Here is a 26,216-nt window from a genome sequence, read left to right as displayed (position 1 = left end):
TGCCTCTTCAGGTAACACACAGACACAACACTTCCAGAAACACAAAGAAACAGTCCGCTCTGAGTCTGCCGTGTTCTCGCTCTTTCCAGTTGGCGGCGGCCAGACGCGGCAGAGTTGGCACAGCCAGAGTCGAAGTGCCAGGGGGAATGGAGCGCCACATGGCTCGTTCATGGCAGGGCCAGCTGGGGGAGGGGGGTGAGGGGGGGGGGGTTGTATGAGTGTGTGTTTATAAATATAAATATAAATGTGTGTGTGTTGGTTGGGGGGAGGGGGGGTGGTGGAGGGGTGCGCTCGCATCTAAAATTCCACAACATCTGTTCAATAGGCGGCACCATATATGTACCACTGGAGCTGGTGTGTTTACAGACAGCCACTGGAATGGGGGGGGGGGGGGGGGTTGGTGTGTGCGTCTATGTGCATGTGCGTGAGCATGTGTGTGCTGTCTGCATCGAGTGTGTTGTAGAAGAGGGGAGACGAGAGGGGGGGGGGGGGGGGGGTTGGGAGGGGGGGAGCAGTTCACCACAACAACTGGGTTAGGCCTATATGAGTAATTTCAGCGTCATCCTCTCATACTGTCGTGATGGTCGGGAACTCGCTGGGGTACTGGTGCTGGGGGGGGGGGACTGACACACCGAGTGGGCATGAAGCACTCGGGCAAACGCTTCTCACCTCACTCGATGAGAAAGTCTGAATGCGGCTCTTCCCTGACGCGCTCGTGCAGCTCGTCCCCCTCCTCGTCATCCCTGCTGGCACTTTGGGGAACAGTACCCCCCTCCCATCCCCATTTATCTGCCCCCACTCCTCTCTCCACCCCCCCACCCCCCACCCGTGGCAGCGACGTCCCTCGCAGCGTGGCATACCATCTGTTGCCCCCCACACACACACACACCATTCCACCCTTCTACCCTAAACCTCCTCCGCCTCCGCGCGCCATCCTTCCATCCCGCGCCTCTCTAGGCCGACTCTGGGCACCAGCGAGCAGGAGGATTTTTTTTAATGAAACGGGGTCCTACTTAAATAACACTTCAACGCGTGATGTTCTACGGGCAACGGGTTCATGATTGCATCAGAACATGAAAGTGACAGTAAAAATAAAGTGTGCAGCGTTCAACAACATAAACCTACGGGAACGTGACGCGGCGTACAAACTACAGATGAAGTTGTGCAACAGGAGAGGACACATAGGGTCTGCTGATTGCTCTCATGAATGTTTAATCTGCGAGGCTCTAAAAGGGATGAAGTCTGTAAAACCGGCTCCAACACCTCCAGGCTAAAAGTGAAGCCATGCCAAAAGCCTAATTAAATGTTTTTTAAACCTTCCCCCTTGGAGAGGACACGGTGTAGTTTCACCCTAAAGTGTATCCGTGCCACAGAGAGGTTGGTAATTATTGGACTGTATGTCTAACCTGATTCATAAAGGGCAGTGCGTGGTATTATTGTGTATTAATGCTATTTGAAAACTCCCCTTGCAACATTCACGGGCACGCTCCTTATCAACATTGTAAAGCAGGGGCAACATCAAAGTTAGTATTTCCATGTCTTTTTCATCCAAACTCCTTGCTATTAATATTTAATAACAGGAGTTATTTTTTGTAGTTGCCTTTTTTAAATCGATGTAGTGAACCCGATATGTTGAAAGCATGAATTTAAGTCAAACCTTTGAATGATTTGTTATAACATAATCCATATAACATTTGAAATTGATGGGTAACTTTTACAGGATTTTAGCAGTGAATTCACCACAGCAATCCACCACAGTAAAACAGATCAGGATATCCATGCCTGAATATTGAGTGTTATCACTTGTTTGTGATTTCCATATAGACCCACGGCATGAATAATATGCCCAGAATTGAAGTCTGCGGAAAGACGCTGGCAATCAGGCTCCGGGTCATTCCAGTTGAATCAACTGATTCAAGCAACAAATTAAAAATGTTACGCCGCATTTGCCAAATTAAAAAGTGGAGGGACTCCTGACCTTCGTCAACAATCTTCCCAATTTCTGACACATGGTTTGAAAGACATGTGGGAGCTTGGAATATGGACCGGATGCCTTGACTTTCAAATGTTTCTTTGGGCGTGAAATTCAGACTATTTCTTTTGTCCCTAAGCTGATATTGGCCTTTCAACAGATGTTGCCTGGTCACCTGCATTACAATGCTCCTACCTTCACAGATTATTAATGATAACAAATTGAACACATCAATTAAATCTATGATGTCATTATGTATTTCCCTTATAATTAAGTAAGTGAAGTGGGTTATTCCACTGCCAACCGACATCTCATCGGTTTTCAATGTAGTACAGTTTGTTTTTTAATCTTTCCAGCAACAAAAGAAATTCTGTGAAAACGTTGAATCCGTGTCAGGTTTTCACAATAAAATTGTCAAAATTCAGATAATGCCGGCACAATATTTTGGCTCGTGGCAATCGAAAAAATAATGCTATCGTACATTAAAAAGTCATATCTGATGAGCCCATTGTGTGTTTGTGTGTGGGACAAGTGTGGACAGCAGCATGTATCGAACCAGAATATGATGGATAGACAACTAAAGAGCCACTGCTGTTTGTCCATTCATCTCAGGTGTACGCGAAAGAGCTCAACGATGACAGCTCATCCATCAGCCACAGGGGTACTAGTGAGCCTCCTGGAACAGAACCAACAGACATCTTCATCTCTTCTCTTCTCTCCTCCTCTCTTCTCTTCTCTTCTCCAGTCTCATGTATTTCCTCCGTCTAGGTATAGTTTTGGTTTTGCTTCAGTGTCACTCTGAGCGCGTGTTCGGTTGCTGACAAGTGGCCGAAGCTCACCCCTCACGTGTGTGTGTGTGTGTGTGTGGGGGGGGGGAGATTGGATATGGAAATAAAGGAGAGGCCCAGGAAATAGCGCTATAGTAGACGGGGAAACAAAAGAGAGACAACCTCAGGAAAGTAAAAAGAAGGGTGAAGGAGTGGAACAGAAAAGAAGAATGAGAGTGTGTGAACAACTTGTGTGTGTGTGTGAGGAAGGGAGAGAGAGTGAGCAAGGTAAGCAGCGACGCAGCAGCTGTCGACCTGATTCCTTCTTAACGCAGTGCTTGTGCTCTGATTAAGAAAGCGATCTGGCCTTTAATTTCCTGCCGACACCGGCTAATGCTCTGTGTCTCAATCACCTTTCCGAGCCCTTCCTCTCAGCCTGCAGAGAAGACGCATCACGAAATGAGAACGTCGTATTCTGGGAGCACAGAAAAGACATCTGAACGAAGGAACGTGGACTGAAGTCGGAACTGCTGCCGTGCGTCAACGCTCAGGCAAATGCAAATGGCCTAATACCCCAAAAATGATGTTCGCTAAATAATAGAGGAAATAACGCCAAATATTTTTACACCGCGACCAATTTCAACCTTGCTAACTGAAAGTGTCAAAGCATCGTAGCATCTCAATGGAGGGAGGGCTTACAATCTGCTACATGTAAACACAACAAGTGTGAGTCGAAGTTTTCACTTCGGCAATAATAAAATTAAGCAAAACCTTAGAAAGACCTTTGAATTTCAAAATCATCACTTGGTTCTCGTGTCAAACCGTTAGCTGGTACCCTCTGGAAGTCCCTGTGGAGTTACACAGTCACACTGAATCATAGTGTGGGTGGGCATCCAGAACATAATTAAGATAGACTCTTCCAGGACCATTAGATTTTAAAATGCTTGCAAACATGCCGTTAGATGCTTGACCACATTTTACTTTTCAACCCATGCGTACATCTGCAGGACATCATGCTCCAACTGTAAATGCAAGACAGCAAGATTAACATTGTGCAGGAAGTAACCAACTCAAACAGACTTGACATGCCACAGCAGAAGACGAAACGCTCGCCACACGAATAGAAGGTCACTCCGCTTGGTGAGCCAAAATCCAAAAGAGGTGTTAAACTTGTGTTTCTCACCACAGGAACATTGTTTTAACTCGGGTGAACCTATAACACACATTCAGAGAGGAAATGTCTACACACCAGTTACCGGGGGTTGTGAATAGACAATATAGGGCTAGAAACAACTTGGTTTGTATGGGCGACAATAAACAAATTTAACAATTATATAATTATAATAAAAATTATCATAATAATAATAATAATAATAAAAATAATGATAAAAATAATAATACAAATAATAATAAAATAATAATAATAATGATAATAATAATAAGAGTTGCAATGCTATTTTTATTAAGATGATAAGAGTGGTTTGAGAGAACAGTCCAAACGGTGGAAAGGCAGAGACAATTATTAATGAATAGAATTAGAAAAACAAAAAGAGACAGCAGTACCCGCCATGCAACACAGCATTGTATTGTTTCATCACAGACAGGAGGTCTGTTTATACAGAAACTTGTAGCCCAGCAAGCCAACCGCTAATAGGAAACAGTACTTTCTCAATTTATGTTTCTGCACATTTTTGCATCCTCAGATGAATACTGAGGACAGAAAACAGAAAAGATGCCGCCAAGGACGCATCAGACCATGACTTGGCAAACAACGAAAAATTGAAAGCCTGCTAATAAACCCGAAGAAATAACACATCATGTCCAAGTCAGCATCAGGGCTTGTGGACTAGGTTTCCTAAGGTATCTTGTGGAGCACGTTTCTTGTCGTCTACATAGCATATTCAGTGATGGCACAGATTCATTTCTCCCATGTGTTTATTTGTAATCTCCGCTGTTTTAGATTTGGTTTGGAATAAAAAACTGTAGACTAAGAGCCAAAAAAAGTAAGATAGGTTTAATTAAAATATGACACTTTTAAGAGATAAATTGTAAAGACATTACAGAAAGTCATTTGAAATGCCTATGTTTAATTCGTAAATAAATAATCTGAACATTTCCAATGCTTTCTTTTGATAAACAACGTAAAATCGTTGCGATTATGGAGTAACGTAATAAAGGGAATAAAGTGTAACATGATATAATGTTCTCACTTGTCTCGCCCTGGTACTCATTTCTATCTCCATAAAACAAAAGTAGGTTTATTGTCCTGAGACTCTATTCCAAACTGGAACAGAAGAGGTTTTTGACAGCTTACGGGTTATTGATTCTCACATTATTCTTCCGTTTTCTTTTAAGTGGCAGAATAAACATCCGGCTATAGATATAGACTGAGGATTTATCTTAGCACAGACACAAATATAGCAGTGTAAACGGCAAACATGGTGTGTGTGTGTGTGTGTGTGTACACAAACACGCGTGGCATTCGGACCGCCATGTGTGTGTGAGAGGTGGCGTTGCTAGGAGCACCAGGTTGTGTGCAGACAGTGGTAACAGAGCAGAGACGGCAGCAGCAGCAGCAGCCTGGCGGTGGAGAAGAAAGGAGTGGAGCAATGCCAAGAAGATTCCCCCTGAGAGACTGAAGGAAGGGGAGAAAGAGACCGCAAAGAGGGAGAGAAACATGGAGAGGGCACGCTGATATGACCATGGGTTCTGCACTGAACGATTTAGCAGGACCAACAACTGATGGGGGATATTTGTGTACTCTGACTTGGATTCAACTCTAAAATGGTGATTAAAAAAGGCCACTTATTTCAGCTTGAGAATATTCTGACACGGATGCAAGGAAATGGTGATGGTTGCACAGCAGGAGGGGGGAAATGGCTTACAAGGTTGACTGGAGGGATGAGAGAGAGAAAGAGAGCGATGGAGTCAGTCTGTTGGGGCTCATGTTTGCCCTCCTCGCGTCACCCATCCGTCAGATAAACTGTGAGCCTATTTCCAACCATCCCACGTCACTTCCTCACTTCTGCGTGTCGCCCCGCTGCGCCTCTCCCTCGTCGTCTTCTTTTCCAATTTCTCTCTTCCTTCTTCGTCCTGCGCTCTCTCCCTCGCCTTATTTTGTCTTTAAATGGGAAGCCGTGTGAACAGGCTATGCAAATGAGATGGTTATTACCCCACTGCTCATCAAGCTGCGCAGAGGAGACATTAATAGGCTGATGAATATGCATGTGAATTTGTTAATTAAGTTAATTATTCTGCTGAAAATGCATTCGTCTTCCAAGGACATCTTCCCCAGGATTTCAACCTGCTCCACTCATTAGTCATGCGATATTTCATCCACAGAGTGAGAAAAGAGAGAGGGAGGCAGACAGTGGGAGGGAGAATGAAGGGGAGAGGAGACAATGCTGTTTTTGGAAAGTGGGTGCCATGAACAGTTGGCGTTGTAAAAGTACGGGGTAAAAATAATGTCTCTTCATGTCATCAGTGCTCACAATGGGATGTGCAGTAACTACCCATATTAGCAAACCCCATCCTGGTTTCCGGATATGGCACATTATTCCCTCAGAGTTTACACTTTCAGAGTTTTCAGCATCTTTTTTTGGGGTTGCTTCTACCTCACTGGTTACTTCTCCCTAATTGCTTATTAAAACCCTCTTAAATGAACTTTTCGTGCCAACTTTCCAACACATTAATTAATTGTTGTAGCCAATTAAGTGCCGTTGTGCAAATGAGCCTCATCACAAATGGTCCTTTTGGGCCGACCCCTCCTCTTTCTCTCCCGCTCCCTCTGTCTCTTGCACCTCCCTCCCTCCATCACCCTCCCAGCTAGTCTTCCCAGCTGCCCATGCACGTCAAGGCACTCGGTGCCAAAGAAGCAGAAACTGTGTCCTGGTAATGCTTCACTGTTTTCTGGCCCGTTTCAGCCTTCAGGCTCACTGATCTCAATCTTGTATTAAAGGTGAAAAGCAAAAGGCGCAGTGTATTTCCTTTTGTTTGGCACAAGAGTCACCGAAGTAAAACTGCTTGTAAACCAACCAGCAAACCATATCAAATCTGTTATTTACATTGTCTGGATATTTCCTCTGGTAGCTATGAATTATAAAGGAGGCATGCATGCATCAAATAGCCTTTTCTTATGTATTCACATCAGGTAAAATGTAAGTTCACCTAGAGAGATAGTGGAAAATGAGGGTAGTCAACTTCAAAGCACTCAATAAGGTTGCCAAGCTGTTCACCATCCCCTTGTGTTAAAGCTGGAAACATGGAGAGGAAATAAAATACATGTGTTTATAGAGATGTAATACAGCCATCGCCCTCGACACTATTTGATTTAGATAATGAAGTTGGGAACAAAGGATGATCAGATGTTTTTCGTAAACTTGAGTATGTGTGTATCTATGCACAGTAGGTGTGCATAATATATGTACATTATCCACTGCATAGTGTTTATATCTAGAAGTGTGTGTGTGTGTGTGTGTGTGTGTGTGTGTGTGTGTGTGTGTGTGTGTGTGTGTGTGTGTGAGTGCATGTATGGATATATTACTTCTCAGTAATAGTTTTAAGACAAAGGTTCTTGTACTGTGCAGTATTACCCACCCACATTAGTTTGCCATTTGTACCAGGATATAATTCTGTTAAATATGTGTAATATAAGAACACCCAATCATGCAAAAGCTCGAAGTAACAATCAGCGTAATCACAGAATGTCATACAGCATATGGCGCAAATAAAAAATAAAAAATAAAAAGACAGATTGGCCTTATTTTGTTGAATTCTTTCCAAAGAACAGAGAGGACTTTGAATGTTGTGGGCAACGTAGCCTTTTTGGTCTAAATCACAATTTGTAAACAGCTTTTTTTTTGGAGAAGCTGTGGTATTTTTCAGCCTTTCGTTGAAATAATATCAACATTTCTACATCATGATGTTAACAACATGAAGTGACACCTCTTTCACAATAGGGGCTGAACTTTCTTTTCTTCCCCCCCCGCCCCCATGTCTGGCTCTGCCCACTCTATGGCCATTCGGAGGTAGCACTGATACACCCACCAGGAGGATTAGAGAAGGTTTAGCAACTGTGCCAGCCTTGCTCCCCGTGCCACCCCTTCCCTCGGCACAGAGGGGGGTCCCGCTTGGTATTGGCAAGGTGAACTAGCCTCTGATTGATGGGCATGGTTTCAGACCGCTACTGTGCTCCCCAAGGCCCGTGCCTCCCTTTCCTTTCTCCTACTGCTGTCTTGGCAGCGGTGCCCACCTCCTCTTCCATGCCAGGAAGCCAGCTAAAGCTCCTGGTGGGCACATCAATTACATCGCGGCACCTCCCCTCTTTTCTTATCTGTGGGTCTGTCTACTGTCTCAGACAATGCCAATATGGTTCCTCTCCATCCCCACTGCTGTCTATAGCTATCTGCTATGTGTGTGTATGTGTTTTTATTCCCATGTTCACAAATATATCTTTGCATATGCACAAATGTGCATGTATTCATCCACACACTCCTGCTCTCTCTCTCTCTCTCTTAGGCAGGTCATAATGGTTGGTGGGAAAATCCTCCCCAGAGAGCACTCATTGCCACAGGCTCAGCTGTACAATAGGCTCAGGTGTGTGCATGTATGTGCATGTGGTTGCCGATGCATGGCTGCTTTTTGCTGTTTTAAATGTCTTTATCTACTGCTTAATTATCTATTGCTTTCATATGACTGCCGAATAGATGAGGTTATAAAAAGTAGAAATTGCAGGGGGAAAAGCAATCATCATGTGAAGTCTCTGCATTATTCTGTTTCTGAAGTCAATTAACATGAATATTTCAACCTTCCTTTGGATTTTGGCGGCTAGATGCTTTTGGCAAATCATGAATCATGTCCTCGTGGCGATTGTACGCCATCTGGAGTCTTCATCACATCATTGCCTTTTATTTTAAGCAGGCAGTCAATTCAAGGGATTTCATTTGTTTTTTAATGAATCAAGACAACGGTGTCTCCTTAAATTATATTGATGAATAATCAGAAATAATTGTTGACTGTTTGGTGAAAACACGTAACATTCCCAATTAAAAACGTGCCCCTATGTTTTCTATTTTTAAAGAAATTTGTAAAAAAAGCTAAATACATTTTAAAAATGTAAAAAAACATCATTCTGAATCCAACGACAAAATCAACCACTGGGACTAAAATTAAAAGTGAAAGAAAATAAGAAAGAGAACATCATTTGACGCTCCTACGTGTATGGAATAGTACGGAAGCCGAGGATGGGAAAAGCGAAGCGGGGAAACTGAAACGGGTGTTGGGGGGGAAAATGGCGACGGGGCCTGTTGTTTCCATGCAGAGCGGGAGCCCCGCGAGAGAGCTCTCTGTCTCGGTTCAGCATGGAGGGAATCAGACCCATGGCGACCGGGTCAAACCCGAGGATGCGACGGGTAAGAGCGGGCTGTAACTAGACCCGGCTGGCTGTTTGTGTGCGGTTATGATGATCTAGCACAGGACAAGACGACTCAAGCTAACGGCGGCTAATAGCGAACGTACTCGAGTATTTAACGAGCTCGGCGCTTTTTACGTGTTTTCGGACTCGTAAAGTGGAACAAGATGAGTAATTATTAAACGCGGAGAGGGTGAAACACTAAGCTAGCTAGTTGGTGGGGTTGACAGGAAAAGTAGCGTGAGCAGCTTCTTGTAGTGAGCAGCTAGCCTAGTCCTAACACAGAAGTCTCCGATAAGTCCTTATTGTTGAACACTAATACAAACTTCACCGCCTCTCAGCGACCCAATATTAACTAATAAGCTGTAGCCCATTATGACGCGTTATAACAACACACGAGGCTGTTTTTCGTTGTCTGACAGAGGGTCCTGATGGTGTGATAGTTTTTCTGGATGTCATGTGACTCCATGTTGTGTTTATATTAATAAAACTATTGCAGCCCACGTTAATGGGAATTGCACCATTTGTGGGGAAACAAAACAAATTAGGAGTAAAATGTTTTTGCTTATCACAGATATCTTTAATTTACTTTACCTGCTACCTAACAATGTAGTTTGAGTTCATTCAACTGGGATTCATGCTCACAGTTCAATGATTTCTTTGACCAAATTATTATAAGTTACAATTAACACGATATGCTTAGTTGCCAGTTTATAGGAAACACCAAGCGGAAACTGATATGCAACAATCCTGCAGTAAATCAAACCTTCATGAAGGTGTTGTTCAGTTAACTTTTTTGAGGTGGTGATTCAACTTAATGGTGCTTTTGGAACATGCTGTGTTACTGAGTGTGTTACTGATTGTCTACAGTTGAATATACCAAGAAAAACAAAGGAAAGTGCGATGGATGAATGTCACTTAATCACAATTATGTTGGTAAAGTCTTCTATAGAGATGTTCAGAAGATGTTCCATTATTGTTGTTAATGTCAAATGCAAATTCTTGACATGATGTCCGTGTTGTGTTTTGCTTTACATTTGTTAAAAAGATAAGGGAAATTAACATTCTGAGAAATCTGCATTTAGCCCTGCATGCAGAATATCCCCGATATTTATTTAGTCAAGCGTTATAAAAAGGACAGAGGAGATGGAATCGGTGCGATGAGGCTGTGCAAACCTTTTTATAAATGTCGGACGATCAATGTGTGTGACTTGTGATTTTGTTTAACTGTCGTCTCGTGCATATTGCATCTTTTTTCAGAGTCGGAGAAGCAGAGTCGGATGGCAGCTTTACTGGAGAAGCTTCATGCCAAACACAATGTTTCACGGCCATGGCAGGAGACCTGCAAGGTTGTGCGTCAGGCCATGGTGAGATGGAGACAAAGAGAGAATAACCAAATGGAGATAAATTAATTTGCTTGAATTCACTCAGCACCTCTTTAAACTAGGTATTGAGATTCCATGTTTTAATTACTGTTGTTTTTTTTAAGCAATGAAGCCATACAAACTATCCAATTTGCAATTCTGAAAAGTGTTTTTCACAATCCATCATCAGTGCCCTCCAGAGAGGCTCACTACCAACCTGCTCAATATACATTTATCGCAATTAATCACTTAATTGCACAAAAGGTTTTTCACTGAATTAACGTACCTACCGGGCCTGTGAAACTACAGTGACATCGAAATCCCTGACCGATAATGCTGACTAAGTCAGTGAAAAACAAGCGTACATTTTTTCTCAGCTGTATTGTCTCATTCCTCTGTTCCCCTCCACGCTGTCTCCCAGGAGAAACGCGGTGTGATGAATGCTGCAGGTCACCAGCTCCTGCTCACCTGCTTGGAGACCCTGCAGAGAGCGCTGAAAGGTGAGTCAACTCGATGGACGGAAACGCAAGGGAGAGTAGGGCAACATTTTTCGTGACAATCCGTCACTAGACAAGGAAACGCAACTGTGTACAGACTGATATTAACTGTTGAACATTCTAGTGCATTTGAATAAGGGCAGTCTTATAAGGTCACAGTATTTTCTTCAACTCAATCAGCATTAATTGAGTGCAGCAAGCCTCACTTGACTTTTGCTTTGAGTGTCAAGCATGCAGGCACATTGTGTCAATGGACGGCAGGAACATAAGGCACCGATGTTATGACATGGTTGTTGTATATGATGTAAAGCTCCCTGTTCTTCTTTGCCTTTTTTCAGTTTCATCTCTGCCGTCGATGACGGATCGTTTAGAATCCATCGCACGACAAAACCTGTGAGTTCTTTCCCCTTTTGCCAAATACAGGACATGTCGGCTGAGTGTTTTCATTGCAATGTTTTACTTATAATAATCTCAGTCAGCAAGAATGATTACTAAACTCATTTTTCTGTCTTCTCTGAACAGGCTTGGTTCTCACCTCAGCCCATCGGGGACAGAGTGTTACATCACATCAGATATGTTTTATGTGGAGGTGCAGTTGGACACCAATGGCCAGCTGGTGGATGTCAAGGTGGCTCATCAGGGAGAAAACCCCACGGTCAGTTTACTGTAACTTCCATATGGATCCATAAAGCTCAGCCAAAGAGGAATGTTGGTCGATGTTTATCGCATATTGAATTCCATTTCACGCACCTTCATGAAGATATTGTCCTCAAAATGTTTCATATTGTTCTTGATTTGTTGATCATAGAGTTGTCCGGAGCTGATTCAGCATCTAAGGTGAGAAGAAGCCACACGTTTCCATGTAGGGTTTGGAGTGGTGCAGGCACCTGTGAGAACTACTCGTATTGTTTTATAAGCCGTCTAAAGCACTTCCCCTCCAACATCTCATCAGGGAGAAGAACTTTGAAGAGTTCTCCAAGCATCTCAAGGGACTCGTCGACCTATACAAGCTCCCTGGGGACAAGTAAGTCGACTTTTATGCGATGGGGTTTTCTGGTTGGAGCCGACCAAAACGATGATTAAAGGCACTTGTTCTAAAGGAGTTAATACTTTAGTTTTCATGTCTAATTATCTTCATTTATTTCTCTGCCCCAGTAAACTGAAAACCAAGATGTATTTAGCACTGCAGTCTTTGGAGCTTGATCTCACCAAGATGATGCACATGTTTAGGTAAGCACCCAAAATGTCCTTTTTTGTTACCTTGTACATCATGATTAGTATATTTGGGCTACCGGTGTTTAGCATATTCAACATACAGTATATACTCAATATCATTATATTATTCAAGCAGCACTGTGATCATTGATAGTCATACAGGGGAGGACAACCTATTCGGTGTTTAAAGGCAATATCATGTAATCTAAGAAATAAATCCGAATACCTGCTCAACTCGTCGTATAAAGTAACAATGTTGAGCAAAAAGCCTAATTTGAGCATCTCATTTTGTAATGCATGCACTTTTGATTGTGTTTTCTAGGTTAGCTACCAATGCTACCGCAGTGGAGACTATTCTTCATGGCAACGTTGGCTTGCTAACAGCCAGGAGCGGTGGCCATCTTGTCTCTCTTCAGTGTTACCTGTCCCCTTATGACATATTTGAGGAGGTGCCGAGCACACAGCTCAACTCGCCAGACGGCAGTGGTAAGTGCACAGAGCGAGTGGGTGAATTCATCAATGTGTACGAGACACCAGCCGATTTCCAAGTGATTTGCTTCAGACTCGTAAATATCTCTGTGTGATTTCTGTCAATTGTCTCCTTGTCTGGACGACTGGATAATATTTGTAGTTCCGCGCTCGCTGGGTGTCAGTGTTTCTGTGACAATCGAGGGAACCGCCGCTGTCTACATGCTTCCAATCGCCCCACTCATCACTGGATCCCACCCAGTGGATAACAAGGGGTAAGCATGTGCACCTCCCGTTATCGGGAAACTTGTGAAATCTTGCACTGAGCAACCTCTGAATCTGTCTAAGAATGAATAGCATGTGTTGAACATGCATAATAAATGCACCACTCTTTGATATAATGATGTAATTATCTTGGCCGTTTTTTAGTGCGCCCTTGAAGACCTTCAAAGTAGAGATTAGAGCAAAGCAGCTGATCAATGTATTTTCGTTGCATTTTAGGATGCCTTCCTTTTCTGCTGTGACCAACTCCAACTGTGTGGACCTGCCTGCTTGTTTTTACCTCAAGATGAACCGCCCCATGCCTTTCTCACTCTCCTTTATTCAGAGGCTTGGAAATGCTACCTGTACGTATCTTGAAGTCTTCAACATGCTCCTTCAGCCCGATGCTCATTTTGGCTGATCATTTGGATTTTAACCTCTACATTTCCTTCTCAGTGATCCCAGTGTTTGAGAGCCCCCCCAGCCTCTCACCTCTCTACCAGTTAATAGTCCAGAGCCAACGGCAGCTCCTGGAGGGGAGCAGCTCCACGCCACCGCCCTCACGCAACATGCACTTCTACTCTGTGAGCAGACACGCAATGAATAGGATCTCTTTTGCTATTTCTGTAAATGAATATTGGTTTTAGATGGCGTTGTGCTGCTCATGAGCAACAGCTACATTCACGGTCTGCAGTTTGTAAAGGAGAATGTTGATTAAGTAAACATAAACACATAGACAGCCAATACACCACATTTTAGATTGTTTTTGTAAGAAAACTGCTTTCCTTGTGCTTCCACAGATGTTGCCAGATCAGCAGCACTGTTACTTCGTGAACAGTGATGCCCCGGTGCAAGACGGCCGTGCTCTTCAAGGAGCGCTGGTGTCCAAGATCCCCTTCAGCCACCCAGCACAAGTAGCACTCTTGTTGGATATCATCCGACACCAGGCAGCCTATAACACCTTGGTTGCCAGCTGTGTGAAACGAACTTCCATCAAAGAAGGTAAGCATGTGCCCCCTTATGTACAGTATTTTGGTCAGTCAACAACATGTATGGTTTTTTGTGTCTTATGCTGCAGTCACACCAAAAGCAAAGCAAATTTTTTGCGCCAGTACATTACATAAGAAGTCAATGTAAAGACGCGAATGGAATGCTTGTAATTCAAATTTCTCTGACCAGAATAACCACAAATAGTCCGGCAAGTAAAGCGACGCCCAATTTCTCTACGCTTTTGGTGCCGCATTATGTGTAAAATCACATTTGATGAGTGAAGCATTTTTGCTGTTGTTCCCTCAGTCAGTGCAGGCCTGCTGCAGTTTGAAGTATGTCCTCTTACCGACTCAAGTTTCAGCGTCTCATTCCAGCATCCAGTCAATGAGTCACTAGTTTGTGGTAAGCATCACTTTAACATAATCTCTAATCCAGCATAATGTTGATCTTACTTTAACAATATATCCTTCGGTGGAAGAAATCAGTTTTTTGCTTATCCGAGTCCTGTGTCCTCTGACCTCCTTCCTCTAGTGGTGATGGAGGTGATTGACTCCAGACAAGTATCCTGCAAACTGTATAAAGGACTGTCAGATGCTCTGATCTGCACTGATGAATTTATCACCAAGGTGGTCCAGCGGTGAGTTTGAAACGTCCTCCCGAGTGCATAAATGTTTAATAGTATGTTTTTCTCCTCATGGTAATGTATTCCTTCTCTCTTGTAGATGCATGTCCATCCCTGTAACCATGCGGGCCATCCGGAGGAAAGCAGAGACCATCCAGGCAGACACTCCAGCCCTCTTATTAATCGCGCAAACTGTCGAGATCATGGTGAAGAATAACCTGCCACCCTCCGGTAGTCCCACCTACAACATGGCAGCAGGTGACGGAACGAACCCCATGGGACTGCCTGGGCTCGCAGGGGGCAACACACCCACCGAAACGGGAACCCCGGCGGGACCTAATTTTGGAGGTCCAATTAATACTCTTTTTGGGGTTTCCCGGACAGAGAGGCAAGCCCAAGGAGGAGAGGGCCAAACTCAAGGAGGGGTGGCTGGCCAGCAACAGTCGCAGCAGCAACAACAACAACAACAACAACAACAAGCTGGTCAGGGCCATTTAGATGACTTCAACAAAGTCACACAGAATCCCATACTGACGAGCCTATTACAGATTACTGGAAGTGTGGGCTCTAGCCCCAGCTCCCAGAATGCACCACCACCGCACCAAACTCCACCCCCAACATCCTCTCCTGCCAGCAACACCAAGAATCATCCTATGTTGATGAACTTGTTGAAAGACAACCCCACACAGGATTTTGCCGCTCTGTACGGTTCTAGTCCGTTAGAGCGGCAGAATTCTTCGTCTGGCTCCCCACGGACTGAAAGCATGGGAGGAGCCTGCCCCGGAGGCAGCACCAAAGGGAAGAAGAAGCGTCCACGGGGGACAGAAAAGGGTGGCGTGATGCCTGGAACCGCCGCAGCCGGTGCAGTTGGCGGTTTAGGCATGAAATCACAACAGGGATCTTCGATGCCGCAGCATCACCAGCACCATCAAGTCTCGCACGAGGACGACTTCCACCGCGAGCTTCTCTCCATGGATGTGGACGCATCTCAAAATTCTATCTTTGATGTGAACCTGACCGGCGATGGCTTAGACACGCCCCACAGCATCACGCCGGCACCTAGCCAATGTGGGACTCCACCCTCCGGTCCCAGTATGCCTTATTCGCAGTCTCACGTCCAGTCTCAGCAGCAGCAGCCACCAGGTGCTGTACCGCCTCGTATGGTCCGCCTCTCTAGCTCTGATAGCATCGGGCACGATATCATAGAAATCTTGTCAGATTTGCCCGAGCAGACGGGCAAAGGCAGCGGCGGGAGCCATGGGCAGCACCCAATGGGCAACGGTGGGGAGGACGGAGGTCCCCTCGGGACCCCCATCCGTGACTCCTCCAGCTCAGGCCAGGGCAGTGCGGTCTTTGACTCCGCAGACATCTTCAACAGCAACGAGAACCCTTTTACTGATGCCGCTGACCTGATTGCTGAGGCAACTGCTGCCACACCCACCAGTGATTCTTCCTCCACCAACTTCCCAGATGCTGCCGACTTCAACCCAGACCTGTTGACCTCAGGCCATGGATACTTTGATGACAGCTCTCCAAGTGCAGATGGAGACATGGACCTGGTGAAGGGTTTTGGGGAAAGTAGCCAGCAGAATAGCCCATCAGGAACACCTCAGAATCCCACTCCAGATGGGCAGGGCACCCCAGAGAAGGACCCTTTTGATATTGGGATCGTTTTTGGAGGCAACAGTGGTAGTGGTAAACCGCTCCTGGGGCAAGCTCCCGATTTGGGAGACGCACATGGCGGAGGGTCCCAGAGCCCCCTCATTATGGGCCTCGCAGCGGCATGTGCTGAATTTAAAAGTGCAGAACCCAAAATGAAACAGCAACAGGGACTCATGAGACCAAAGGATGAAAACGGGGGTAGCGGAGGGAGCAGCTCTGGGATGGGGATGGGGAGCAGTTTAACGGAAGTTAAACAGGTCAAACGTAGCAGGACCCCATCAAGTGAGGGAAAGTCTAAAGAAAAGCCCCCCAAACGCAAAAAGATGGACCCAGATGGGAAGTCCCCCTCACACAGCTCAGGGGGACGGCCGTACACGCCTCCTAGTGGTGGTTCAGGCTCAGGAGGAAGTATAAGTGGAGGAGGCTCCAAGTCTCCTGGAAGTTCTGGGCGCTCGCAAACTCCTCCTGGTGGTGCCACACCTCCAATTCCGAAAATCACGATTCAGATCGCAAAAGGGACCATAACTGGGGGGAAAACGTCATCCCATAGTGGCTACACCTCCAGCAGCTCAGCCACAAGCAGCACAGGTGGAGCTGGGGGAACCAGTAGCAGCAAAAGCCATCATTCTCACTCCTCCTCGTCTGGAAAGATCAAGTCCAAAGAAGGATCCACAACGCAAGGCAGCAGCTCCAAGCCAGGGACCACAGGAATAGGAATAGGAAGTGGAAGTGGGTCATCCCAGTCTAAAGGCTCCTCTCAAGGAATGGGTGTCGGCAAACCAGGATCCTCCCCAATCACCAAACATGGGCTGTCCGGGCCTGGAGGCAGTGGTAGTGGAATGGGAAGTGGCAGTAAAATGAAGCCTCAGGGGGGTAAGCCTCCTGGATCTCTTATGAATCCCAACATAAAGCCCAACATCTCCCCTTCTCACTCCCGCTCCGGTAGCTCTGGTGACAAATTGTCCTCCCCGATGAAAATGCAGCAGTCCCAGGTTCCAGGGACACCTCCTTCTTCCAAGGCCAAATCGCCAATGGGCTCAGGAGGTGCTAGCTCTGGGGGTTCAAAGTCTTCTGGCGGCGGCATGAGCTCCCAGAAGCCAATGGGTGGGAGCTCTTCTGGTTCCACATCCTCCTCGTCATCCTCAAGCTCGTCCTCTGGCTCCATGGCCTTCTCAGGGGGCTCTCAATCTCAGTATGGGGGAGGTGGGAGTGGAGGGGGAGGAGGAGGAGGAGGGACAGGCGGAGGAAGTGGAAGTGTAGGCAGTGGTGGAGGTGGAGGAAGCAGTTGTGGTGGGGCTGGTCAGAACAATGCAAACAACCCCAACGCCAAAGGGAAGTCTCCCAGTCGTAACAAGAAACCCTCCCTTACGGCAGTCATAGACAAACTGAAGAGTGTCGGCGGAGGAGGAGTGGGGGAGGATGGTTGTGAGGTAGGGCCACCAGCAGGGGGAACTGGTTCGGGATCTGCTCCTGGAGGAGGCGGTGGCGGCGGCGGTGGTGGTGGTGGTGGTGGTGGTCATGGTCATGGAAATGTTCCCAGCAGTGGACCTTCAAACTTGGGCCCTTCCAAGCATGGCTCGTCCTCCCAAAGTGGGGAGTACAAGCGGGAGAAGTCCGATAAAGAGGCAAAAGCAAAAGTGTCGGTTTCCGGCGGGAACAGTGGGGATAAAAAGCCGACGGACCCCAAAGCAGGAGGTGGAAGTGCAACCGGCCTGGCCAAAATCATCATCAGCAAACCCGATGGTGGCTCGCCAAGCATCAAGGCCAAAGTGACCCTTCAGAAAGCAGGGGACGGGTCCGGCGACTCCACGCGTCCGCAGATTCCGAGTCTCAAGGCGTCGCCCCTCTTCAGCGGCTCGACCCCCAAGCACGACCGCTCGTCCCCGAGCCACAGCCGCTCGCCGGGGTACACGCCGCTCAACCAGGACAGCGAGAGCGAGTCGGGCGGCAGCTCGGTGGCCGAGAGGTCCCACCAGAACAGCCCCAGCTCGGACGACGACGACCAGACCGTGCGACCGCTTCCCCCCCAGGACTACATGGGCGCCATCCCCCTCAGCTCGGGGGAGAAGCACAAGAAGCACAAGAAGGAGAAGAAGAAGCAGAAGGAGAGGGAACGGGAGAGGGACCGAGACCGGGAGAGGGAGAAGGAGAAGAAGAAGTCCTCTCTGTCCATGGGGCCGTCCTCTCATCCCATAAAAGCAGACAGTTGGTCGCGGTCACCCATCGCCGCTTCAGAGTCGTCGTTGTCCATGCTGGGTTCAGAGCGTCCGTCCCGGCCCAGTCCGATGTACATGAGGAATGAAGACGACGACCTCATGGACTCGGCCCTCACTGGCAACCTTTAATGCTTCTCTTCTCACGTTTCTAACGCGTGCCTTTTAACATACACATTAAACTTCTATTTATTTCACTCGAGCCACACGTCGGAACTGGATACGGGGCGATCGTGGCTCCGAGTGACCATTGTCCGGTTTAAGCTGTATTTTAATGTTATATTTTACTGTTTCAGTATCAGCGTATGATATCCGGGAGTTGGATGCCGGTTTTAGATGAAAGTGCCGTTTCAAATATAGAAATACCAACTTCCTTAAGCTTCATTGAGGAAATGGATTTAAACAGTATATTTTTAGAGAAATTTACTTTTTTTTTTTCCTTCTTTCTTTCCTGTAATGTTTCTTTTTGCATTTAATGCATTTGCAGTTCATAAGTCATTGTTACATACAAACGGATTGCCCCTAAATAAGTATGACTCCTGGTAAAAACCTAAGTATTGTAAAGCAAGAAGGATACAGTGTTCAGTTGCCTTGTTTTTCAACTGGGATTTTTTAGATTTTGATACATTTTAAACCGATGTGTAAGTTAGCGGAGGTAAAGAAGACGACAACTGATGACAATAGTGTTGATGACGATGGAGGAAATAGACATTCTTGCCATTTTTTTTAACCTGAAAAAGTTTTGGAAGCTTAAAATAAACATTTCACTTCTGGAAAAAAAGTTCACTCACATTTCTGTGTTTTTATTTTTCTGTGGTAGGATGTAGTTTGTCTGTTGTAGTTACACGTTATCACCTTCGCATTCGAGAATGCGGAAGGTTATGTTTTGATCGCTGTGTATTTATTTATTTATTTGTATGTGTTATTCGCATAACTCAAAGTATTAAACCGAATCGCATGAAATTTGGTGGGATGATTGGTTATTATCCGGGGACCATTTGATTCGGTTTTGGGATCGATCGGGTCAAAGGTCAAGGTCAAAGTCATGAAAAGGTACCAAAAAAGTGGCTGCAGCGAAGGTATGCGCTCTACCGAGTGCCCGTTCTAGTTATGTCTGTATTAATTGAATTTAAATGAATCTGTAAATACATTTATACAGTTTAAAATATGTGACCGTCTTTATATTTATTGAATGAATGGGTAAAGATAAAATAGGTACTTTACGTTGAGTAAATGAGTCAACAGCTCAACCAACGAGCTCCACTAGATGGCAGCAGCGCACCAGGCTGCTCGATCCGGGGTGGAGCACCCGGTGCTACTTAGGAGTGAGTTACACAGTCCCGGAGGTAATGCGTTGAGGTTAAATGAAATGTCACGCCTTTATTCACATGTATTACAGAGGAAGATTAGAGAAGTCACGCTCCTAAATGGAGGGACAACACGAGGCCTGAGAAAGCCAAAGATGCACTAAACTAATCACTTATAGGATGGTCACAAAGAATGACATCACAATTTCTGAAACTGGCTTTCTTTGTTGAAACTACACACAAATACCAACATTTTAAAATGTCAATACATCAATAAATACTTTATAACTATAAATTATGTTTTAAATTGCTTTTGTGCACATAACTTTACACATAAACATCACATAGATACTTCTGTCCACGTGACAACTGCACACTGTCACTTATCTCTATAATCTAGAGTCTCTCAATTGCATTTATGCGAAACTCATAACTATCAGACACACTTACAGTTCAGCAAACATAAATAATGTATAATAATGAACAGTAAACCATTTTTTAAATGTAAAACCAATTTGATTAGAATAACCGGTGCATTCAACCCAGCTTTGTAGTTTTGGTGATGAGAAATGTACACTCCTTCTTTTTGAAAATATATTTTGTTAGCTTCTTGTAGAGACATATACATAAGATGTATAAATATTATAGAGCATTGGTTATTAAACTTGTGACCGTTTACAATAAATAATGTCTACTTGTGCATCTACTGGTAGTGAACAGCTTATTTTGAGTTTTTACCATTTTAAATTTTAGTAGTAAACTTATCCACTAATTCAAAATAATATAATCAAATATTAGAGGAAAGACTGAAAAAACCGATGCTGCATATTTTCTGCTACCTTATTATTTTAATAATGGTGCCACTCTTCATATTTCTTAACCCACAGGTTTAGAAAGACTGGTTTACAAGTGGCGAAACAATGCCGGCATGCAATATATTAGTAAATCAATCCAACATATTTCTGCATCGGAAAAAAAATACATTCTAACGGTTGTGCTCCTTCAGGTCCCGGGTGACGGCATGAGAAACCAAACTTGACTCTTCGGCTCCCAGACAGATCTTTTGACCCATCGTCTCACTTTCCCCAAGATTTGCTGACTGGGCTATTTTCTTCTTTTTCTTCCAGAGGCCCTGCTAAACTGCTTAGCAGACACAATTGAATAGACTCTGTATATTGAAAACAATATTTGATTATGGAGTCTTAAAAAAAAAAAGGTGCTGCTCAGCTCGAATGGCGCAAGTGAATAATTAACTAATATAGGCAGCAGCATGCTTGGGTCCGGGGCATCCTACTGAAGGGGCCCCGAGGAAGGTCCCCTAACCCTTTGTACTGCATACTGTATGAACTCACTTGCCCCAAGGACCGATGCTGAAAATGTTTTGATTCAGCGAAACACTATACAGGACTGTCTCAGAAAATTATAATATTGTGATAAAGTTCTTTATTTTCTGTAATGCAATTAAAAAAACAAAAATGTCATGCATTCTGGATTCATTACAAATCAACTGAAATATTGCAAGCCTTTTATTTATTTTTATATTGCTGATTATGGCTTACAGCTTAAGAAAACTCTAAAATCCTATCTCATAAAATTTTTATATTTCCTCAGACCAAGTAAAAAAAAAGATTTATAACAGCTGAGTGTTTGTCAAGGCTCAGGAAACCCTTGCAGGTGTTTCGAGTTAATTAGACAATTCAAGTGATTTGTTTAATACCCTACTAGTATACTTTTTCATGATATTCTAATATTTAGAGATAGGATATTTGAGTTTTCTTAAGCTGTAAGCCATAATCAGCAATATTAAAAGAATAAAAGGCTTGCAATATTTCAGTTGATTTGTAATGAATCCAGAATGCATGACATTTTTGTTTTTTTAATTGCATTACAGAAAATAAAGAACTTCATCACAATATTCTAATTTTCTGAGACAGTCCTGTATATACAACGTCGCTGCAGGAGGTTGCTTGAATGTCGTAACCTCCAATGTTGTTTAACTCAGGGGTTTGGCGAGTGCCATATCAACATTAAAGTAAGCAACTTTCTATGTTGTAGAAACATATTTTTCCCATAATCATCAATCAAGAGGGCAGCGAGTCCGAGCCAGTCAGAGGCGGACGAGGGTGGGTCTTCACGGAATCCATCAAACTACGCTGAATAAGGCACGACTGCCAATGTTCATGCAGATGAGAGCACACTTACACATTTTCAAAAAACTCTTTCGTATACTTACTGCTGGTGTGTCATTGGTTAAGCTGCTAAGTGTCAATGTTGGTACACTTGCCTAAGGCTGCTTTCCCCTGGTTAATCCATCCTGGGAATAAATAAAAAATCACACGTCCTCCTGTTATTGAGCTGCAGCACATTCGACTCCTCGACTGCCTCCGCTTTAAAAAATACCTAATTGTCTTTCTGCTTAACCATTTGTCTTTTAACAGATTTACCTTCATTGTCCAAGTATGCGGGCACATACAAATAATTTGACTCTTTTGCATCTCTCTCAAAGTACTTACACAGAAATATAAATATTAGCTCGGGAAAAGGACAACAAAGCTGGACAAATAAAGGGGAAGAATACGCAGGACTGGTTTTCTTGGCATTGCCTTCACTTCTCATTGTTTGCTGAAATGATTTTGATAATCATATCTTCCAACGTTTTTTCCTAAACCATCTTTTTATTTATTTAGTTAAATGTTTAGTTTCCGCATCTTTGGTTTCTCCTAACTTTCAACATGGGAGTTTGCAATAAATAAACAGCAAGTCCTTTTACAGATGTAACCCAGATCTAAAATGGTGAATAAAATGATGCAACACAGCAACTCGCAGTACAAATCAAAATTCAGGGTTTGGATTTGTCAGCTTCATTCAGTCACATTAACAGAAAAGTGTTAGCTGAAAAGGCCTCGGAGTGGAAAAAAAAGTATTGGAGGAATTGAGGCGCTCCCGCTGGTACACTACATGGCTCGACTGGAGCCAAAGAATATATCCTTTGGCTATTAAAACATCGTAATGTTAATGCACATGTGTATATCTGCCTGATGGAGCATCGAGGTCTGGATCGTGGAATATGCCTACTACCAACTATGCCATTGCCCTGTTGAGACTCCGCCCACTGTTGAGACTCCGCCCACTCCTCTCTACCTCCATCTGCCTGATGGATCGTGGAGGTCTCCATCGTGGAATATGCCGACTATGAACTATTCATACACTCTGTCGTATTCATTGAATGTATTTTAACTCTAAATCTGTCCTTCTGGTCACATGACATCTATTGTTCTGTCCATCCTGGAGAGGGATCCTCCTCTGTTGCTCTCCTGAAGGTTTCTTCCCTTTTTTTTTCCCACTGAAGGGTTATTTGGGAGTTGTTCCTGATCCGATGTGAGGTCAAAGGTCAGGGATGTCTATGTGTTCAGATTGTAAAGCACTCTGAGACACATTTGTAATTTGTGAAAATGGGCTATACAAATAAACTGAATTGAATTGAATATATAATACGATTACTATCAATTGAATTCCATTCGCCAGCTTCAGTTCCAGGTTCTTGGTATTATTGTGCAGGCTGGCAGAATGGAGCCTCGTTAATGGTATTAGTAACACCTGTGCCTCTCCGACGATGACATCAAGGACCCGTCGAGTGCAAGCGTTCTCCCGCCGTGGTTTCTTTTTACTTCCACACTCAAATATTATCAAGCACTTCATTACAATCAATGTGCTCATTTATGGCCAGGCTTTCCAACCAATTTGTCAAATGTCAGGAAAATAAAAGAAAGCCTGTAATTTCTTGAATCTCTATTCGCTGTTAACCTCTTCAAACCGCTGAGCCGCGGCTTTCTTCGGCGTGTCTCTAATGTCTCTACTGTCGGCCCTGCCGCTCAAACATGCTGCCTGGCTCTACGTTCAATCTTACTGCATGGAGGATATCCACATCCTTCCCCCCCCCCCCCATCCTTTCATCCCGCGCATACTCTCTTTCATCGATCTTTAAAATACCTTTAAAATATTTAAAGTTCAGAAAACTGTCAACATTTCAAAGTTTATCTTGCTGTATAATTCCACTTAAATATATCTATGTTTAGCCATGCTAGCAACATTGTTGATTTTGGCAGCTATAGATCTTAGTCTTCAAACAAAAATAATTAAAATAGTTATTCACATTTTATCCATTTTTATGACTATGATGAACATTTTAATCCAATTTTAGTTATCAAAAAGTAATTACATTTTAGTTAACTTTATCTCACAATTTCTAATTTTTTCCTTCTACTATCTACTGTCCCTATCTCCATTGGCTGTTCCAGTTTCGCCCCACAGTTAACTTTTCTTTTTTAAATGTCTTTTGTTTAATGTAAAATAACAAGTTGGCAAAGATAAGACCCAACTATGTTCATGTTTCAGTAGTTTGTGTCACAATCTCATCATGTTTCCCAACACTGTGGTGTGCAAATATTACATTTCAGGCATATGAGCCACACAAATGTAGACAGTGAGTTCAGCAATTTGTCTTCTCCCCTTCAGCACATAAGGAAAGTTTGTGACTGTCGATGAGCCGTAGAGCATCGAAATAACCTCCCAGCTTATCCTGTAGATAAGCAAGCAAGGGAGGTCGTCATTTGCCAGTTAGTTAAGCTTTATAGCTGCTCACAAGGAGGGAGATGGGAGAGAGAAGTGGTGAAAAGAAGAGGAAGTAAGAATAAAGGCATAAGGAGGAGGAGGCAGGAGAAGAGAGATTAGATGTATTTTCAGCCTGAAAGTGCTCCATCCTTAACTAAGGATATTATTACAGCAAGAAACTCCAGCTTTGCTCTCTGGAGTAAGGCAGCAGCGTACAGCATGAAGGCAGGGCAACGTCTTATCTTTGATGTCTGAGCGAATCTAGTCTTAAACTGAATTTCAATTTCCTTTTTTACTCAACATTAATAGAAAAGCAATGGTGTGACTGTGCCGCTAATTTGTATTTGTGTGTGCCTGTTCGTGTAGATCAGCGTCAAGCACTGAATAATAATTGTTCTGACAAGAAATAGAATCACAGCTGAATGAACTGAGACTGATATTTAATATAACAGATCATTTTAATCTGCAACTGAACCATGAACATTGTGGAATAATTAGTTTGATTTGGAATGTATTCCTCAGATGGAAATGATCGTCGTAGTGAGGAGTTTTAAAATCACTTTTTACCTTCACATTCTTTGTGGTGGGATCAGTTTATTTTTTTAATGGCTTTGCAGATCTTTTTAATGCAGTGCTGAGGCAAGTTTCCATGACTGTATCAAGCTCTAGAGTTATGCTGAGGCAATCTGAAGTAAGTGGCTGTAAAACTGTATTGCTTGCGAAACATCAGCAAAACTCAAGGAAGTGAAGGTTCAGTGACGTTGGGGGCTGTGGTGTGTCGACACTGAGCATTTCACTGTAGTTATACGTTGGCTGCTACATCTATTGCATTGTTAATGGAAAATATTACAAATGTTTTTTCTTCTTTGTACTTTGCAGGACTATAGTAAGCTTTCAGCACCACGGAGAGATCCTCACCACTCACTTACGGTTAGCTGTTATGACAATATACAGTACATTTAATAAGACATATTCATTACAAACATTTGCTTGTATAATATAAGATTATCGCTCAAAATACATTATATAAACAAATAAAACCAACCGGAAATGTTGAGCTTGAATCTTTCTCCCTGCTTTTGGAACTAGCATTTTTTCTTCACTAGGTGTATGTATATATATATATATATATATATATATATATATACACACTACCGTTCAAAAGTTTGGGATCACCCAGACAATTTCGTGTCTACCATGAAAAATCACACTTTTATTTATCAAATGAATATAAAATATAGTCAAGACATTGACAAGGTTAGAAATAATGATAAATATTTGAAGTATTAATTTTGTTCTACAAACTTCAAGCTCAAAGGAAGGCCAGTTGTATAGCTTATATCACCAGCATAACTGTTTTCAGCTGTGCTAACATAATTGCACAGGTTTTCTAATCAGACATTAGTCTTCTAAGGCGATTAGCAAACACAATGTACCATTAGAACACTGGAGTGATAGTTGATGGAAATGGGCCTCTATACACCTCTGGAGATATTTCATTAGAAACCAGACACTTCCACCTAGAATAGTCATTTACCACATTAACAATGTAGAGAGTGTATTTCTGATTAATTTAATGTTATCTTTATTGAAAAAACAGTGCTTTTCTTTGAAAAATAAAGTAATTTCTAAGTGACCCCAAACTTTTGAACGGTAGTGTATATATATATATATATATATATATATACACACACACACACACCTATTGAAGAAAGATGCTAGTTCCAATATATATATATATATATATATATACATATGTACACATATGTATATATATTTATATATAAATATATATGTATATATTTATTTATCATCAATGGCCTTCACCATTGAAGATAATTTGATCAAACTGATACGC

At 43.5% G+C, this 26,216-nt stretch overlaps 1 protein-coding gene across 1 annotated transcript; it reads left to right on the top strand.

Moving 5' to 3' along the window:
* The first annotated feature begins 9,010 nt into the window (after positions 1 to 9,010).
* Positions 9,011 to 19,226, top strand: med1 (mediator complex subunit 1). The gene is made up of 16 exons (XM_056429651.1): positions 9,011 to 9,149; positions 10,409 to 10,515; positions 10,934 to 11,012; positions 11,348 to 11,402; positions 11,532 to 11,664; positions 11,818 to 11,846; positions 11,962 to 12,033; positions 12,165 to 12,239; positions 12,547 to 12,710; positions 12,856 to 12,967; positions 13,194 to 13,318; positions 13,410 to 13,537; positions 13,754 to 13,955; positions 14,250 to 14,345; positions 14,475 to 14,580; positions 14,666 to 19,226. The coding sequence occupies exons 1-16, from the start codon at positions 9,029 to 9,031 to the stop codon at positions 18,570 to 18,572; spliced, it is 5,511 nt and encodes a 1,836-aa protein (XP_056285626.1). The 5' UTR covers positions 9,011 to 9,028; the 3' UTR covers positions 18,573 to 19,226.
* Positions 19,227 to 26,216: the final 6,990 nt, after the last annotated feature.

This window comes from Pseudoliparis swirei, chromosome 13 (assembly GCF_029220125.1).
Source record: "Pseudoliparis swirei isolate HS2019 ecotype Mariana Trench chromosome 13, NWPU_hadal_v1, whole genome shotgun sequence".
Classification (NCBI taxonomy): domain Eukaryota; kingdom Metazoa; phylum Chordata; class Actinopteri; order Perciformes; family Liparidae; genus Pseudoliparis; species Pseudoliparis swirei.
The sequence above is the reverse complement of the archived record's forward strand: the minus strand, read 5'-3'. Positions and strand labels throughout refer to the sequence as shown.

What these genes read in the sequence shown, in the direction of transcription:
- med1 (XM_056429651.1), top strand. Translation starts at nt 9,029, where the DNA reads ATGGCGACGGGGCCTGTTGTTTCCATGCAGAGCGGGAGCCCCGCGAGA. An exon ending in AGGTTGTGCGTCAGGCCATG is followed by an intron (nt 10,516 to 10,933) that starts GTGAGATGGAGA and finishes GCTGTCTCCCAG; the next exon opens with GAGAAACGCGGTGTGATGAA. An exon ending in CCTGCAGAGAGCGCTGAAAG is followed by an intron (nt 11,013 to 11,347) that starts GTGAGTCAACTC and finishes GCCTTTTTTCAG; the next exon opens with TTTCATCTCTGCCGTCGATG.